Source organism: Cryptomeria japonica, chromosome 4 (assembly GCF_030272615.1).
Source record: "Cryptomeria japonica chromosome 4, Sugi_1.0, whole genome shotgun sequence".
Taxonomy (NCBI): domain Eukaryota; kingdom Viridiplantae; phylum Streptophyta; class Pinopsida; order Cupressales; family Cupressaceae; genus Cryptomeria; species Cryptomeria japonica.
In genome coordinates, this window is record NC_081408.1 from 963,616 (window position 1) to 983,916 (window position 20,301).

At 37.3% G+C, this 20,301-nt stretch overlaps 1 protein-coding gene across 2 annotated transcripts; it reads left to right on the top strand.

Annotated features, from left to right (window-relative positions):
- Positions 1-10,990: 10,990 nt before the first annotated feature.
- Positions 10,991-14,929, top strand: LOC131064548 (putative pentatricopeptide repeat-containing protein At3g49142). 2 transcript variants are annotated; one of them, XM_057998707.2, is made up of 2 exons: positions 10,991-11,288; positions 11,386-14,929. In XM_057998707.2, the coding sequence occupies exon 2, from the start codon at positions 11,420-11,422 to the stop codon at positions 14,057-14,059; it is 2,640 nt and encodes an 879-aa protein (XP_057854690.2). In that variant the 5' UTR covers positions 10,991-11,288; positions 11,386-11,419; the 3' UTR covers positions 14,060-14,929. The 2 variants fall into 2 exon arrangements, with proteins under 2 accessions (XP_057854690.2, XP_057854689.2); XM_057998706.2 differs by having other exon boundaries at positions 10,991-14,929.
- Positions 14,930-20,301: the final 5,372 nt, after the last annotated feature.

Consider the following 20,301-nt stretch of genomic DNA (forward strand, 5'->3'; position numbering starts at 1 on the left):
CTTGAAGCCTTTGCCATATTTCTCACAAGGTATATTGATCTGATCTTGTGTGTCCTCTTCAATGTCTTTGTAGAGCATTTTGTATAAATCTTCCTCTTCTAGTTCGCCCCATCTTTGAAAGGTAGTAGGATCCCATTTGAGTATCATGATGGATATTTGCTTGTTAGGATGTGGCCTTCCATATTCTTTTGGAGAGCTCATGACTTGTCGTAAATACGTGGTCTGATTTAAAGTGTATTCTCCTATGCCTTTGTCCTGAAATTTGCCTTTAAGTTCACCTTGTTTTGATGTCGAAGGTTTCAATGACTCAGGGTCAATGTACGCCGAAGAAGGAGCAGCCTCACGATTATGGGGAATGATGGTTTCAGTATGTGATCTCAGGTTATTGCAATATATGAACGGATTAGGATCACCATTAACTGTTACCTCGACTCCATTATGAGGAAACTTAATGCATTGATGATATGTCGATGGGACTGCCCTCATTTCATGAATCCAAGGACGTCCTAGCAATATATTATAAGTGAGATCCAGATCTAGGACCTGACAAGCCACATCCTTTATGACTGGCCCAATTCTTAGAGGTAAGGTGACTGTGCCCTTGGATGAGCGCTCTTCATCATCATATGCCTTGATGGTGATTTGATTTGTTGAATTCACAGCTTTATCAGAATATCCCAATTGTTTAATGGTGCTCAATGTACAAATGTTTAGACCAGCTCCTCCATCTATCAAGACTCGCTTTATTCGATGTTTGTGTATGAAGGCTTCAACATGTAAAGGTGCATTATGTGGCTGACTTACGGAGGCGTCATCGGCTTCTGTGAATGTAAGGGAATGTGGAATGGAAAGGTATCCCACCATGGCTTGAAACTGGTCCACGTTCAGATCAGTAGGAACAACAGTGTCTCTCAAGATTTTGTCAAGAATAGCTTTATGAGCGAGGGATATACGTAGGAGCTCTAGGATGGAGATGAGCGCGGGTGTCTTCCCTAACTGTTCTACAAGGTCATACTCAGGCTTGGTTGATGAAGAAGCGGTATTTTTAGTGGAGGCACCTGGCAACGTAATTTTACCTCGATGAGTTGTAACATGACATTCAGAGGTAGGTTCGGAAGAAGATCCAACACCTCTTAGAACAATCTTGGGTCTCTGAGGAGGATTCTCAGGATTTTTGTTCTTGATGGTAATAGTAGAGATATGATTGTCCATTGAGATGTGATTGATAGTTGAGTCATAGTTGTAAGGTGCTCTAGTATAGTTGGCTTGATCATCTGTGACTTTAGCTTTTCCTTTGTCATGCTTTGGGAATGGTTCCTTAAACATCTCATGTTCTTGATTGGATGAGTGTCCCTCAATCTCAATGTCACCTCTATCAATGAGATCTTGCACAATGTTCTTCAGTCGATGGCAATTACTTGTCTTGTGACCCTTGCTCTTATGAAATTCACAATATTCATCATGGTTCCACCAATTTGGTTTGACCTTTGGTTCATATGGAGGAAAATCTAGAACTGTGATCACTTTATTTGCCACAAGCTTTTTGAAGACTGATTCAAGTGGTTCTCCCAATGGGGTGTACTTCCTTCGTGGTCTAGAAGTTGTTTGAGTATTCACTTGATTGTTTGTAGAACTTGATCCAGAAAAAATGAATTTGGGTCGCACTGTGTTAGCATCAACAACACCATCATTGACTGTGTTCTTGTTTTTATTCCAAAATCTTAGCTTGTCTTTTCCTTTAAAGTCATCTTTGTTTTCCTTGAATATCTTAATGACTCCTTGTTCAATTAAGACCTTTTATGTTGCTAATCCCTTTTCAATGACATCCTTGAAGGTGGACAAACAAGCTTTCCTTAGATCATAGCCAATATCCTTGTTAACGTTTTGAGTGAACATTTCTACCATTTGTTTCTATGGAATTTCACAAGAGCATCTGCTAGCTATATTTCTCCATCTTTGTAAAAATGACGCAAAAGATTCTCCTTCTCTTTGCTTGGTATTGCACAAAGTAGTGACTGAGATATCTGTCTCAATATTGTAGGAGAAATGCTGAATAAATGCCTCTGCTAAGTCACCCCATGACTTAATACCAGGTGGTAATTGAGAGAACCATTCCATAGCTTGATCGCCTAAGCTTTGTGGGAACAATCTCATCAAATATGTTTCTTCTGCCGCTACCTCAATGCAAGCTGTGAAAAATTGTCTTATGTGTGCCTTGGTGCCCCCTTTTCCTCTATACTTGTCAAATTTTGGCGTCACAAAGTGTGCAGGAAATGGAGGCATTGGAATGCTCTTATCAAATGGATAAGGACATATGTCTCTCATAGTGTATGTTGGTTTTGGTGTATTCATGTCCTCCATTTTCTTTTGTAAATCTCTGATTTGTTGCTCCAAATTGCTCTTAGGTGGAGATCGACTTCTTGTAGTATACCCCATGTTTGAGGCACCAATTTGAGGAGGAGCTTGTTGCATGTATGGATGATATTGATCATACACATGTTCATATGGAGGAGGTCTATATTGATGCAACATATATGGAGCACTTGGTATAGCTTCATATTGAGGAACCCCATATCTATTTTGTGCATGTATACCATATTCTATAGGCATGTCATGTTCTATTGTGTTGTCCCCAAATTTGACATGAGGTTTCCTTGTGTCCAAATTTTGAGCATGCCTTTGAATGTCCAATTGTTTTGGTTGATCCATAGCTTGAGCATGTGATTGAGCATATCTGTCTGCATAAGACTTCCATAATGGTCTTCGAAGGTAAGTATCATATGTTTGACCATGTGCATGTGGGACTTCTGTTTTTTGAAGCAAAGTTGATGGTGATTCAGGTACCATATGCGGTCCTCTATTTCCTCCACTATTAGGTCTCCTTTGATCCCTGTTGGAGTGAGTTTGTTGCAAAGGTCGATTTTCCATAAGTTGAGACATGTCAAAATCATGAGGTATCTTGGCTCCACTTTGTGCCATCATGTGTAAAAAGTATTGTCTATCCCTCCTCATTGTCTCTTCAACCAATCTATTGAAATGGGGATTCATTATGGATTCTTCTACATCTGCTGAATGTATTGAAAAGTTGTCCACATTGTCATTGTGTGTAGCATTGTTGTTTGTAGTGTCTGCGTTTTCCACATTTGGAATGTTTCTATAAACATCCATGTCAGGCAATGTAGTGTGCTCAGGATTGAAAAATAAATCGTTGTCATACTCATAAGAACTCATGTTTGCGGACTCTTGAGCTTCTTTAGCTTTTCTCCTAGATTTTTGAAGACGGGTTTCAACCATGAACTAGGTATAGACCAAGATGTAAGAGACTAGATGAAAGTGGAAAGAGTATGGAAGACCAAGAGTTGTATGGAGTGAAAATGAATCTGAGGTGTACTTGCAATGTCCAAAGTGTAAGACCAAGTATGTATGTAGTAGAGTAGGTGTGACTTCCAAAGAGAGGATAGTTTCTCTTGATGAGGTAAGCTGACCTTGACTCTAAGTAAGACCAAATGAGACCCAAAGGTAAGAAACCTTGATGAGGGACCACTTAGCAAAGTGTAGTTGTATGTAGTGTGTTGACAAAGTATGATGAGGACAAGCAAGTGACCTTTTGACCCAAGTTTAGACAAGTATGAATGTAAAATGAGATGTGAAGCAATGATGGACTATGTGAGACCCAATGACAGGTTGAATGCTAGATGAAACCTGAAGAAACAACCTAGGAAGCTCAAGTATTCCGAAACTGATTTCTTTTATTTGCTGGACTGTAAAAATTTTCAATTCTGGACACAGACACTTCTGTATACTTCACAGACGCGATTCCCAGACACAGACGTGTCTCTGTTCGACACAGACGCTGCTAGACACACAGACGCTATTATGCCCTTCACAGACGCGCTTAGATGACTCAGACGCGGTTAAAACAGACACAGACGCGTTTCTGTAAACTTCATGCAATTTTTCCAATCTGTGAAGTTGTTTTGTTGTGACCAAATCCGACTGTTTGACTGTTTTTCGTGATAAGAGGACACAATGTTGATGAGGACTCAATGTTTGCAAGTGTTTAGACTCCCAAAATGACTCCAAGAAAGTGTGTTGTTTGATGTAAGATGTTTTGCATAGACTTGAAGACACAAAAGACACAATGTTTTGTTGTTTGGTCTTGAATGTTTTGAATGTTTAACATAAGACAAGCACAATTCTTATGGCTGGCCAAGACAATAGTTGTTGATCCCACATAGGGTTTTACCCCCGAGGCTACGGTATTCAGAGCGGATACTTAGATGCTTGACCTCACTGACTCCACCCTCAGCACTCACTTCTCAAGTCAGCCAAGCATCAGTCCCCATGAAAACTCCCCATGGCGAACTTTGTATCTCTACTAAGAACCGTATGTGTGTGGGCCGCTACCAGAGGTCCGACCTCCTACCCCAACAACTAGAAGGATTTGGGCTTCTAAAACAAAAAGGTGCTAGTAAGGGCATCCACTCGTGTGGCCATACATGCGGCACTTTCAGCTCTGTAAATACAGAAGGCTCCCAACCGGTAGGGGTTACGCCCTACAAATGATCAAATAAATTTGATCAAACGGGTTTATGGGGAGACATAGTGTCGGTATGAACTAATCAGCACACGTTATTCATAGTTTTCACCATGAATACATTTATTTATAGTGGTTTGGAAGAAGATGGTTTTTCTTTTGCTACCACTTGGGTCGTTCTCTTCTCACTAGTAGTCCTAATGACCACACGGGAAGACAGGCCCTCTAAAGATTAAACAAAAAGAGCCTATTGCTTAAGACACAAAAGACAATGATTCAATTTTAGTGCACCAATGGAAGTGTTTGCTAATCTATGAAAACAAGGCACACAACAAAATTTCAAAACCCTAGCCAAGGACCTGCAACAAAATTTGTTAGTAGTTTGGGTTGTTTCAAATGATCACCCCTTCCTGCAAGCACACAAGTTAGGTAAATTTTAGAAACCCAAAAGACTTTGTGAAAGAGGGGCCTTCAACAAAAACGTTTTTTTTGCTTCCAAGACAAGCTGCACAAACTTAGTTAGCTAGATCTGAAAGGGTTAGTCCTAAAATAAACCAGATCTGAAACCCTAAGTGCGAAATCCGAAAATTGAATCAAAGAAAATTTGAAAATTTTGAAACAGTAAAAACACAGACGCTGTTACCCATGACACAGAAGCGTCTGTATGACACAGACGCGGTTCTGTGACTCACAGACGCGGCCAAAAATCACAGACGCCCTTCTCGAACACAGACGCGAGCATAAACAACACAGACGCGCTTATGAAACACAGACACTCCTGTCTGAGACCTGCAAAATAAAACTTGTCGAAAACACAGACGCGACTCCAGATTCTGCAGACGCTCCTGAAAATCAGAGACGCGATCCGAAAGTTCACAGACGCGGAAAAACCTAAAATGTCGTCGAAAAATGTCCGATCTGCAACTTCAAAAACGCAAAATCTGCAACACAAAGGTTAAATGCAAAGGGACAAGAGTCCCACCGGGCATGCCAAAATGTATATGGTGAAAATGGATAACAATAATAACAATATTGAAAGGCTAAATGAATTCAACCACAAAACCCTAGCCTAACAATCAACAAAGATCTACCATAACATATGAAGATTACCTAAGACAATGTAAATAAAACAAAATCTCAAAGATTATACCATCACATGTCCAATAGGGTTTTGATCTCCATTCTTCCTATCTCCATTGATCTTGCTTGATATATTTGCTCTCAGATTTTATATGCACAAGAGCTCAACAAAGAACGGAATGTGGTTGCAAGTAGGATCATAATGTAGTCAATTGATCCAGTTGTTAGGGTTTGATAATGAAGAAGGCATCTCCTTAAATAGAAGACACAATATGAAATGGAGGGATAAGATTGAGAGGAGAAAAAAGAGAGGCCAGCTAGGATTAGAGGGTAGGTGGAAGAAATAGTAAAATAATGAAAGGGGTAGGTAGTGTATGAATTAAGAGATGAATGACATGTGTCATGTGTAGAAAAAGCTAATGAATTAATTAAATAAATAAAGATTTATTTAATAAATAGAAGAAGTGGGATAATTAAATAAATTAAATATTTATTTAATTTAGGAAAAGGATAATTTAAATAAATAAATGTATTTATTTAAATGAGAAATAAGGCTAGAAGAGGATAAATGAATTAATTAAATAAATAAGGATTTATTTAATTAATAGAAGAATTAGGCTTAGATAATTATTTATTTAATTAGACTGGACAATTTTGGGTGTCTACAATACTATTTACCGGTTATGTATTTTGTGATGTTACTGGTTGTTCTTTCTACTATTTGTAGCATTGTGTTACTAGTTACCGATATATCTTGCATGGTGTTTGTGTTAGGCTGGAAGGATGGGATGTCCTTCATTGGATCTCCCTACCTTGACTGCCTCAAGTGGTATCAGAGCTGGTTTGTGAACCTGTTGTTGGAGGAAGACCCAGTTATGTACCAGTTGGTTGGAAAAGGAAGTTGAGGCAGCTTGTGGACATCGCCAAACCAGATCAAGTGATGGGACTCACTTTTCAATTAACCCCGAGAGTCTAATGCAAGAGCACTGGTGTAGTTCTTATTGATTGAGCAGTTAGCAGTGGAATTGCTTAGAGATCGTGGCATTTCTTCTTGTTTGAAAGTTTAGCATTTTGGTTTTGGATTTATTCCCTTGAGTTCTTGGTCTTTGTCATGTTCAAGTTTCATGGCATTTGGATTTGATTCCAGTGAGTTATTGATTCTGATATTGGTCTAGTTAATACGTTCTTACTGGTTAGTCTGGCAATGTGTTGAGCGAAGTTGGATCGAGTTGCGATTGATTTTTTGTGACTTGCGGATTGTTGATTTATGTTTCTTGAGTCTTGTCCAAAGTTCCCGGAGAACCGCGAGATGTTTTGTGCATTGGAAGTTGCTCTTAATGATTTTAGCCGACTTGTTATTGTTTACACGTTTCATGAACCGGTTGGTCTTTGGGTCGACTTGATCGAGTTATTATTATTTGTGGACGGTATAAATAGAAGTTTGTGAATCATTTGAGAGGACAAAAGATGGAAGATAGAGGTCAAAGTTTAGATATCGAGCGAAGATGTTGTTTCCAAAGAGATTCTAGTATGGGGAAATTGAAGCCAAGATGGTTGAAGTTTGGATCAGTGCAAACTATTATTAAGGACTTATTCGTCAAGCATAAGATCTATGAATCTTAGATTTGTATATTGATTCCGACGAGATTCTAGTCCAGGGAGACTGAAATCGGGATGGCTGAGGTATGGATCAGTGCATAACAGTGGAAGTTGTTACTGGATGATGATTTGTTGAGAGGGTGATCTGGGTTAGTGCAAGAAGCTGAGTCCACTTTTTGGTCAAAAAGTGGAAGTGTTTTCCCTAATTTTTAGATTTTGTCTCATTTGAGCTTAAATTTTGAAACACTTGGAGATTGAATCTTGAAAAAAGTCAGTAATATAAAAGATAGCCCTTTGAGTGTACTTTTCAAATATGTAATTTATTTTAATACCCACATAATAAAAAATAACTTGTTGAATGAAATTCTAAAAACTATGTTTTAAAATTGTTTGTTTCAAGACCATACCATGCATGTGTACGACCCACACTTTTTGACACAATTAAAATTATTTTCTCAAACCATTTTGGGATACGGTTTGTAACACACTGAAGATTGATGAGCATGTTTTTTTGTTTTTTTTTTTAAATATTTTTTAAATTAATTTTTAATGACCGTAATTATCTTTTTAAAAATTTGATGTGTATGACCCACATAATTTAACGTAAACTTAACATTTATTTTTTATTATTTTTAAATAGAAAATAATTTTGTGTAGATTGATGACATGTAATTTTTTTTCAAAATTCATTAAAATAAAAAAGTTATTAAATTAACAAAATTAGTTAATATTTCAAGTTTCTAGACCCGATTTAGTATAAATTAAATGAAAAATAGTTAAAATAATCAATTTTTAAATAAATTGACATATTTAGAATCTAGAAAGTATAATTTGAAATGGGTTTTAATTTCGTATAAAAATTCTCTAATTACAAGCACGTAAACTATTTTAGAAGTTCATATTTGTGCTTTCATTCATGGAGATTTGAATTTGCAGGTCCAAGTCTCAAGTGTGGCCATCCCAGGCCTATCCCGGACCTAATCCCAAGAAAAGTGGTGGGTTGTGGAATCAACTTCCATAGAACGGGCCCCCGTTTTAAAAACGGGGGCTCGTTTATAAAACGGGGGCCCGTTCCTTTTTTTACCTGTTTGAAAGCGAGCTCCCATTTTAAAACAAAATGGGGGCCCGTTTATTTTCGCCTCGAGCGCTCGCTATCTTTCGGCTTGAGGGCCTGAAGCATAAACGGGCCACCATTTTTTAAAAAATGAGTCACCGTTTCTAAGAGCGTGTTTTCCAACGCACAGACTTCCGCGAATTTGTGACTCATTACCTTGCACTTAACCATATGCAGATCATAGATCTAAGTTGTAAGAGTTGTTTTGTAATCCTAGGTTGTGGTTCAGCATGTGGTATATGTAATTCTTCAAGTTGTTATAAGATTTGTTTATACTGTTTACCGGTAATGTATTATGTGATGTTATCGGTTGTTCTTTCTGCTATTTCTGGCATTGTGTTACCAGTTACCGGTATATCTTGCATGGTGTTTGTGTTAGGCTGCAAGGATGGGATGTCCTTCATTGGATCTCCCTACCTTGACTGCATCAACACGTGTCCCCTCAAATGTAATTGTATCATTGGTCAAACATTAAATGTTTTGTAATGGGTTCAACAAACCCTAATTAGGGTTTCTATCTTGTAACCTTGGCCATTGATCTCAAATTGATTTGAGCCATTGAATGTAATGAGAGAACTACAAAAGGCCTCACTTCTTCATTTGTAAGGTTAATAGTTAATAGTCAGTAGTTCAAGAGCAGTTAGCATTTTAGAGTAGAGTAGAAAGAGAAGGCAAAGATTGTTGTCAAGATATTGTTGCAAAAGAGATGTAAACTTAATTGAAGAAATGGCGAATTCTATGTGTTGATTCAACATTTTGCATGGTCTTTATACTTCTCAATTTGATTTCAAGTTATTAGGTGAATGGAATAAATTTGTATGATCAATGGTGAAATTTGTATATCCATACTACTAACATTTTGCTGATGGTAAAGTGCCTTGCGTGGTCAACTGGAATCATTTAGTGAATCTTAACTTCAATTATTGCTTCTTCGTTGATATGCATCAACTAGATTGTGTATATGCTTGCAATGATGATTTGAAAACCATAAAGCTATCCTTAGAAGATCACACTAGCCTTGTGGAGATGTTCATTGCATGTCGAAGCAAGACTTAGTCAAAGCTTCATCAAAGACCATCCATCAGTCTTGCATTCCTAAAGTTAGATTAGCTTCCTCAACCCTCATCCTTTTTCCTCTTTTTTTTTAATCAAGTCAAGTAAAATCCCACATTCCAGCATCATTAAATCATTCGAGCATTCAAGTGTTCAACGTAAGTCTCCTCGCAAGTACAACAAATCACATTGATACCATTGGCTATCGAACACATTAAGACCTAACATAAAAGAACCTTGGAGTCATCTCAAATGATCCTTATGCGAATCTTCAACATTTAAGAGTCTTTTTATCAAGAGAGGATAGAGTACCTTTGGTAATTTATTCTGTGTTCGATAGTGCATCAAAACACCATCAACACATGGCAAATTTTAACACATTTTCCTTCTCAAAATATCTTTTGTGTGCTTTGATATTAAACTGGTGCATATTTTTCTCAAAACTTGCATAAACAACCTTTGCTCTATATAACAAAGGAAATAGGCCTAATAGGATAAAAATTAACAAAGATATTGGGTTGCATTACCCTTCAATACACATTTTTGTATCCATTATTGTTGAATCCAAAAATTACATCCATCCAAAAGACTACTTCTACATTATCAACCATCCCATTTTATTCAGTTACTAAAAAACTAAACTCCCACCTACGTAGACTATAAAGAAACCTCAGTTAAAATTGATTAAACTGGAAAATTAATTCCTAGTTTCCTTCCTATGTGGACTACAATGCAAAATCATATCCTAATTTAACTCCTACAAAGACTCATAAAATAGCAACAAATTGTGGAGCTAACTGTAGTCAGTATCTTGATTCTTAGGAGTTTGTTTGCATCGACTTTTCTCTAAATATGCAATCGTAGATATTAATTATAGAATGGTCAAATATGATAGAATATTCTTTTATAATGGATATGGTTTTAATATATTTATCAAATTATTACCTTGACCAAAATTTGAAGGTTGCAATTAAAAGTGTTGTTAAGACAGTCAACTTAGAATGGTAGTTTTGATTAATGAATATTAGAGTTGCAATCTAACTAATAGAGTAATAGGAACAAAAATTGAAGCAATCTTCAAATTATAATAAAAGTGTTATGAGATATTAGCTTTCTTAATAATAAGAAATCAATTATGTGTAAAGATTTTAATTAAAATATTTATTTTATCCTTGTAAAAAATCAAATTTATTAATAGAATTTGTCTTTTAGCATGTGTTTTGTTGAGGTGTTTAAAATTAGTAAAACTAGTAGTTTTTAATATTAAAGATAATTGAATAACATTTGAATATGACAATGAATAAGTCTTAGACCAAATGTCTCAAATCGACATATGTATCCATCATATAAATAAGAAGATCATGTAGGGTCTTGCACTAATAAAAAACAGAAGTACTAAACTAAAAATATAGAAAAAATTACACTCAAGATAGCAACAATCTAATCAAATAGTTGTATACTAAATCATATTTATTAATAAACAAATACGACATCATATAATTTGTTGTTATTTTTAAAAATGTAAGAAAATGTGATTGTTTTTTAAAATTTAAAAGAATATTTAAAATAAACATTGGCATGCTCATTTTAAACAAGGACCATTGATCTCTGCCGAGTTCTGTAGAGACGCGGTGATAGAATTATTAAAGGAACCTTAATGTAACACTACCGTCCGAGGGCTAGAATGATACGTACTGTTTTTTCATGTTTGAATGAACAAAAAAATGCATTCCCCATTCTTCAATCCTTCAGTGCCATCCATTACCCAATTCAGTGCACTCTGTAAAGAGGGTCGCATTAAGGAGATACTAATCATTCTGCTTACAAAATCGGATCCCCCTATAAAGTCTATTTCATATTTTCAACTATTGCAGATCTGTATTGCAAAGAAGGCTCTTCCAGAGGGTAAGCTAATTCACTCTTTCATCATTGACAGGGGGTTCAAATTTGCTACTGAAACATTTTTTCAGAATAAACTTATTAACATGTATGCCAAGTGCAGAAGTTTGTTGTGTGCTCGTAAAGTTTTCGACCACATGACAGATCGAGACGTCTTCTCATGGAACTTGATTATTGTAGCGTACCAAAGTTTTGGGTTTCCCCTAGAGTCATTGGCATTGTTTCATCAAATGCAAAGAACAGATGTCAAACCGGATCAGTTCACCTTTGCTAGCATCCTTCCAGCCTGCGCCAAAATTAGTGCATTGGAACAAGGTATAGATATCCATCAAAGCATAAGCAGAAGTGGATTTTTGTTGGATGTTGTAGTTCGGAGTGCCCTGATAGATATGTATGCAAAATGTGGAAGCATTAAAGAGGCGCGTGAACTGTTTGACACAATGCCTCAACGAGATACAGTTTCATGGACAGCGATGATTGCAGGATATGCACAAAATGGATTTCCAGACGAGGCCTTGAGGCTTTTCAATGAAATGCCTCAACCAGGTGTCGCTGCATGGACTGCTATAATTGCAGGATATGCACAGATGGGGTTTACTGACAAGGCCTTAAAGATTTTTAAGCAAATGCAACAGGCAGGTGTAAAGCCAAACTCGGCAACCTTTGCCAGTATCATCTCAGTTTGCACCAAAACGGGAGCTTTCGAAAAGGGAATGGAAATCCATCAGAGCATAAAGCAAGCCAGATTTTTGGCTAATATTGACTTGGGGAATTCTCTGATAGACATGTATACCAAATGTGGAAACACACAGAAAGCCCTTGAGTTGTTTGACAGCATGCCTGAACGAGATGTTGTCTCATGGACAACTCTGATTGCAGGATATGCACAAAATGGGCCGGTTGAAAAGGCCTTGGAGACTTTGAAACAAATGCAATTAGCGGGTGTAGAACCAGACGCTGTAACGTTTGCCATCATTGTTCCAGCCTGTGCCAAAATGGGATCACTGGAACAGTGTATGGATATCCATGAAACCATAAGGCAAAGTGGATTTTTCTCAAATGTTGAAGTTGGTAATGCCCTGATAGACATGTATTCCAAATGTAAGAACATACACAAAGCACATGAATTATTTGATACAATGCCTCATCGAGATGTGGTTTCATGGAATCGGATGATTGCAGGGTATGCCCAAAATGGGTATTTTGAAAAAGCTTTGGAGATTTTTAAGCAAATGCAAGAAACAAGTATTCAACCAGATCAGTTCACCTTTGCTAGCATCCTTCGAGCTTGCGCTAAAATGAGAGCTTTGACTCAGGGTATACACATCCATCAAAGGATAATCAGAAGCAGATTTTTATCAGACGGCGTGGTTGGGAATGCCCTGATAGATATGTATGCTAAATGTGGAAGCATAAAGAGGGCAAGGCAGTTATTTGACACAATGCCTCAACGAGATCTCATATCTTGGACGGCAATGATTACAGGATATGCACAAAATGGTTTTGTTAACAAGGCTTTAAAACTTTCGAAAGAAAAACCTTGTCAAGATGTGATCTCATTGAATGCAATAATTGCAGGATATGCCCAAAATGGGCTTGTTGAAAAGGCATTGGAGATGTTTAAGCATATGCAATTAGCTGGTTTAAAGCCAGACTCTGCAACATTTGCCAGTATTCTTCCAGTCTGCGCTAAAATGGGTGCTCTGGAACAGGGAATGGAGTTCCATCAAAGGATCATGAAACGTGGGATTTTTTCTAATGTGTCAATTGCAAATGCCCTGATAGACATGTATTCCAAATGTGGAAGTATACAAAAGGCGCGCACATTGTTTGATACAATGCCACAACAAGATGTGATCTCTTGGACTACAATGATTGCAGGGTATGGAAGACATGGCTATGGCAAGGATGCCCTCAAACTCTTTGAACTAATGAAGGACTCTGGAACCTACCCAAACCATATAAGCTTCCTTTGTGTTTTATTTGCCTGCAGCCATGCAAGTCTAGTAGATAAAGGCTGTAAATGTTTCAATGATATTAGCAATTCTTATTGCATTGTGCCTACAAGGGATCACTATATATGCATGATTGACCTCCTTGGACGCGCTGGCTATCTCGAGGAAGCCCTAACCTTTATCGTCAAAATGCCAATCAAACCTGATGCAGTTGCGTGGACGTGTTTACTTGGCTCTTGTAGATCACATAAGAATATAGATCTTGGAGAATTTGCAGCAAATCTCATTTTTCAGTTAGACCCCATAATTAATGTACCTTATATTCTTCTATCAGACATTTATGCAGAAGTGGGCAGGTGGGACAAATTTCATGGGGTAAGGAGATTGATGGAGGATAGAAGAGTTACTAAGATACCTGGATGTAGTTGGATTGAACTTGACAGAGTGGTGCATGCTTTTTTTGCAAGAGACAGATCACACCCACAAACGCGGGAGATCTACGCAAAACTGGAGAAGTTGTTTTTGGAGATGAAGACAGTAGGATATGTTCCAGATTCAAGGCATGTGCTAAATGATGTAGAAGGGGAGGAGAAAGAATTGTTCCTCTACCACCATAGTGAAAAGTTGGCAATTGCATTTGGCCTGTTGAACACATCCCCTGGATCGACTATTAGGGTTGTAAAGAACCTTCGCACTTGTGTTGACAGCCACACTGCAATCAAGTTTATCTCGAAGGTGGTTGTGAGAGAAATTGTTGTGAGGGACGCAAATCGGTTCCATCATTTCAAAAACGGACATTGTTCTTGTGGAGATTATTGGTGATGATGTGAAACAAGACATTTTCTTTCTTGTGGAGATTGTTAGTGATACGCTAAGTGAAACAAGACATCGTTCTTGTGGAGATTATTGGCGATGCTAATTGAAAAAAGGTATAAACATTGGCTTGAATGATGAACCATTACAAGATGTATTATGTCAAACTTGCAGTGAGAAGATGGAATCAGTTATTAGCTCTATTTTCTTCAAGGTGTTGTTTTTGGGGATAGCTGACTTGATGAAATCACATAATGCTATGCATCATTGTGTTTACAACTGTGGTGGAGTCATGACAATGGACCGTTTTCAGGAAGCCTGTACAGCTCTGGCATGAAAAGCTGGAGGAGGTGGAAGTAAGGGAAGTGATCAGAATGAAGTAATGCCTGTTTATGATGGAGAGCATCTCGTAACTTTACACTCCAATTTCTATTATTGTGTACGTCTTTTTGTCTGCATTAGTTATATTTTCTTAATCATATACCAGGCCTGTCATGCAGAAATTTAATTCTGTTTTCCAAATTATAAAAGCATTTGTGCATACCTATTCCATTCTTGTAGATTTCTACTGATTACTTCATCATCTGCGAACTCACTCTAGTAGAAGGTGGCTGCACAAGGCATGCTTCTATCACGATGATGGAATATCACTGTTTTATGGAAAACGGCTACTATTTTAATTGACTGACTGCAAAGCAGTTTATGTTTGATCGTGAAGTCCATCTCTTCAATTACAGCCGACTGTTTATTTCATCTGACTTGTTTTTAGTCTCTTCATCTTCATTGACAAGTTCATTATTAATTCCTGAATGTAACATTTGTCTCCACTCATTACAAACTTTATGTATTCACTGCAATTTAATAAAAGAAAAATCTGAGCCTGCTTTTCCCGTGGATGTAGCCAATTGATTGGTGAACCACGTAATTTCGTTGTCTCTGCGTGTTTCGTATTTTCCTTTTTTTAATTTGCTCAGGTTTATATTGCTCTGTTCTGCCCTGTTTCCTTAACAATTGGTATCAGAGTTGTGGAGAAGTGAGTAGATTCTTTGTTCGAATCTTCGACACAACATAAGAAGAGTTCTACGTGCCTCTTTTTTTAAGTTGTAGAACTGAAAAAAAAATTGAATAGAATTTTGGGATGTGGAAGTTGCAGCTCGAGGTTCTGTTAATTTCATGATGGAAAGAAAATTTTAAAAAACAACTAAAATGCAATAGACGGGTAAATTGAAGCAGAAGGCAGTGGCTACAATTATTCTCTGTCTTATTTAATGTTGCAACAAAGAAAACAACGAAAGGGTTATGGGAGGAACGTTTATCAGAAATGTATGAGATGGCCTTTGCATCAAATAAGTTATTTCTGATGAAGAAATTGTACAATTTAAAAATGAAGGAAGACTATAATGTCACAAATCATTTGAATGAGTTTAATACTTTGATCAATCAATTAATAAAATTAATTTGGATGATGAGATCAAGGCTGTCTTGTCATATTCTTTACCTAATAGTTGGGAAGGAACTATTATGTTATTAACAACTCGATATCTGGTTAAAAAGGAAGTGTGCTAAAATTGATGATGTTACTAGGATTCTGCTTAGTTAGGACATGAAAAGGAAAAACCAAGGTACCTAATCAAGAGATGCTTTGGTAATTGATAGCAAAGGGAGAACACAAGAACCAGGAAAGGATAATCAAATGGGAAGATCAACATCCAACAAAAGATCAAAATCCAAAGGCAGAAAAGTCAATTGTTGGTATTGTGGTAAGGAAGGCCACATGAAAAATTGTTAGTCACTTAAAAACAAGAAGGTTGAAGACAAATGAAAAGAAATTGAAAATGCAGCTTATGAAGAAGTTGTTGATGCTCTTGTTTTATATATAAGAAAAGTTACTGCACATGTTTGGGTGCTTGATTTAAGAGCATCATTCTATACAACATGCAAAAATTATATTTTTAAAATTAACAAGCTAACAACTTTGGCAAAGTTTACCTCGAAGATGATGAGCTTTATGATGTCATCAGCAAGGGAGATGTTTTATGAGAATTGAAAAATTTAAGAGCTCGCTAGTAAAGGATGTTCTATAACACCCTCAACTCAAAAAAAATATGATTTCAGCTAGGCTATTCAACGCTCAAGGATGCAGTAAATCAAGCATTTAAAAGGTGACAAAAGGTGTGATCTAGCAATCTAGCTCAACACCCACAAATGTGTGATTTCAGCTAGGCAATTGAGCTTGAGTGCACCTAATCCACCTTTGTTTCACCCCTTTCTGGGTTGCCTTGTCCCCAAATTGGGCCCATTTTTAAATGTTGGTTCCTTCATTCCGCAAGTTGATTCCTAATCCCGATATTTCAATATGATCATTGGATGCCGCCCTAATTTGAAATACCTTGAGAACCCTATATAACAACATTTTTCTAATTCCTTTTCATATCCACACATATCATAAGCATCCATTAAGCATCATTTCATCCCACCATATCCTTCATAACTGAGCATTATGGAGCAACAAGTTGCAACAATCTTCATGCAAACATGTTTTCATTATTCATCTTTTTTATGTCTTGTTATGTCATGTTATTGTATCAACACTTGTGGGTCATATTCAATGAGTATTGCATCATCATCATTATCAACATCAACAAGTTTGAGGTATTTTATTGTAGATCCAACATTTTACTTTACATCTTTCCTTTCATTTATTTCATTAAGGGTTAATTTCAAACTCAAGCTTTGACTTAGGCAAACCTCTATCAACCCAACACCTTTTTTCCACTCTTGTGTGTGTAGGTGACAGGTTCTAGAGACTATATATATATATATATATGAAAAGAGAAGATTGAGATGCACAAGACTAGATTTTGAAGAAGTAAAAAGACTAGGTCAAGGCTACCTAGCACCATTGACTAATGCTTTTTCAAAAAAATTTTAGGGAGATACTCAAAGCGACATCCTGATTTAGAAACTGTTTCCATTGTCTGCATTCGACAATTTTGGATCAAGGTCACCTAGCATAATTGACACACATTTTTTAGCCTAAATTTCAGCCACATGTTCCTCTATGCTTCCCATTTTTAGATTTGTACTTGATGTCCACATATTTGTTCTGAAACTACCTGTACATGTTGATTACTTCCAATTCTCCTTCATTATCCCCAATTCATAACATCAAATTCAATTTCAACTCAAAAAAGGAGAATAAAGAATTTTGATTTGTATTCAACCCCTTTTCAATAGATTTGAGGTTGGGCCTATTGACTCTTATTCCCCTTAATGTAATATGGTTGAAAGTGGGTTTTCTTCCTAGTTCATATGATTAAACTAGTGAACCCTCATTTTTCACAAATTATAGTACTAAAGAAAACAAAAGGATCCAAGTCAACGTGTTGGAGAGACCTCGATGTCAAAAATGTCTCAACCACTAATATCATTCTTGACATGTTATTGCAAGAACACGAGTGGACTTATAGAAAGTGTTGGATAGAGTGATGTGTTGTCATTGATGTCAATTAGTGTTGCAGTCAGATTAAGTAAGTTGATTTGGCCAGTATATTGTAGATGAGTTTATACAGATTAATGGGTTTTGAGATACTTATCTCTAGTTGATTCAACATAAGTTTCAAAGGTCCGCGTGAAAAATTGATCAAGTAATGAGATCCGGTATTGTGCTTGGTTTTTCAATTGTTCAGTGATGATAGTGTGTGGTAAATCGATGTGTATATCTCCAGAATCATAATATCTCTGGTTGTGGATGTGTGGGATGTGTTTTGGACATTGATGTGTGTCCTCAATTTGAGTGGTTCATGATTTGAAGGTCCACAAGTGAATTTTTCAGTTTTACAGTCAGTTTGGTCAATGTTCTTGAGCTCTGGCCAGTTGTTGCGGTGTGATTCACGTTACTTGTGGATGTTTCTAGATCGTGTGCTATGTTGAACACAATGTACCACTGAGAGGGGGGGTGAATTAGTGGTTCCTAAGAAATCTTTACTTTTAAACCAAACTTTGAGCACTGGTTAACAACCTAAGCACTATGCAATCAAACCGGTAAAGTAAGAGAAGATATTAAAAGGGAAAACACACAAATGCACAACCCACAATACCAGATATATGAGGAAAACCCAAGATGGGAAAAAAAACCTCGGTGAGAAATGTTGTTGGAGACTACTGCTCCAATCCAGCCTCACAACGAAACAATGGATTACAAAGATTTTAGGGCACCAAACCAAGGAGCACCAACCCTTACACCAAGCACTGACTTGATGTTATACAATGAAATACAAGTAAATACTATGAGAGCACCTTGTTGCAAATGAGCTTTGCAACACCTGATCGACTTCTGTCTGTTGGTAACACTGTTCTCTACTACACCGATTCTTTCACTATCGGTTGTTCAGTTTCTTTCTCTGATTCTTACCGGTCTCCTTTTTCCTTTCTTCTCTTTCTCTGATTCTCTCCTTGCACAATAACACTCTCATAGATACTTTCCTATCAGTACACACTCTGCTAATATACTCGACTGATAACTCTATTTCAGTTCACCGATTGCTATGTCACTGTCGATAAAGACCTCTTACCGGTTTACCCTACTAACACTTCAACACTTTGATTCTCAATGAAATGTCTCTCAAACCGATTTCTCTTTCCTACTCAACCCCACACTTCCCTCACAACTCGCATCCAACATCATAAAATTCAATCTTCAATCCATATATTTATATATGGAGGTTCCCGCCAAAAATACCATTCAAACGGTGGTGTGCTAGCGTTTTCCTCAACCAACATAATCTTCATTAGATCCCATCAGATTTTCTTTTCTGAGAAGATGATCTGTATCACATCAATCAAGAGTGCCATAACTTTTCCTTCCTATGCACGTTTTTTGTTTTTAGCTACTGCAATAGGTTTTTCGGGATTTCTGTCCATCGCTATTAATGGCTCAGCTATTTCTTTCGACCACAGTGCACAAGGATCGGATCATCCTGCATGACCTGATCAATCACTTTCCTCTCTATCTTCCTCGAGCCGCAACATTCTGTCATCAACCCGTGAATTTTTGAGTTCTTCATTAAACATCGACCTACTCACAACTACCACGTCGATGAGCACTTCACCGACCTTTGCATACTCGCAACATGTCATCCTTGTCGACATCCACATTTTCTCAGACTGTTGAGTCAATTTGCTTGATCTTCAGACTTGCCATGTTGGATTGGCTTCATTCACCATCTAAGACTCACTACTGGTTCAAACACACCTTACCGGTATAACCTATCTTCACAAGTGGACCTTCATACCCGCTGACTTCTTCTATGGTGATGGATCAACTTGGCCTTCCATCAAACATGTTGGTCCATCCTCAAAATCCATTTACCGATTGCACTATTCTTCTCTGCTTGCTTGTTGGTGGTCATGTTCACCGATTGGCACACACACAGACAATCATACCCTCAGTCGAGGACAACATCATTACCAGTGGAAGTCCTACTAGATAACATCACACTAGCATACCGGTGGACCGCACATACTTCACCATCAATGTTGTTGTGATTCTTGTAGCATTTCGTCTCTTCATCACAATCAACATCCACCATATAGGTTGACTGCATATCGGTGACCACACTTCAAACCTAATGCCAACACTACTTGGTTTGCATACTAGTTGCCATTTCAAGCCTGTTGACATCAATGACAACATAATGCCAACATTCTATGCATATTGGTGCTTAACATTGATCTTTGTGTGCGTTTTTGAAGATTTTCCTTATTCTGACGGTGTTCGTCATGTTCTTAGCCAACATATGATTGTAGAGTGTTGTGGATGATCGAGGCACAATTATTGGAGGTTTTTCATATTTGCGGTGTTGGTTTAGGTCCAGACTATGTCTTAGCCGACATTGTTTTGGTCTGCATGCATTGTTGTAGCGTGTATTGTTATATTTTGCAATATGTAACATGTGGTGAGCGGATCTTGAAATATAGGTTGATGGCCTATATAAATGAATGTAATAATCACTGAGAGATATGATGTTATGTGTGAATAATGTTATGATCATTTAGTAGTAGGGAAGAAGTGCGAAAGTGAGAAGAAGTGTGAAAGATCAGATTGTGTGCTTAACCAGAATTGTACTCAGGCACGAGATGATGCTATTTTATCAGTTCATGATTCCCCAGATGTAATCTAAATGCTTTTGTAAGACAGTGAGTCTTCATGTAAGGCAGTGAGCCTTCCTAAGGGTTGTAGCCCTTCTTGT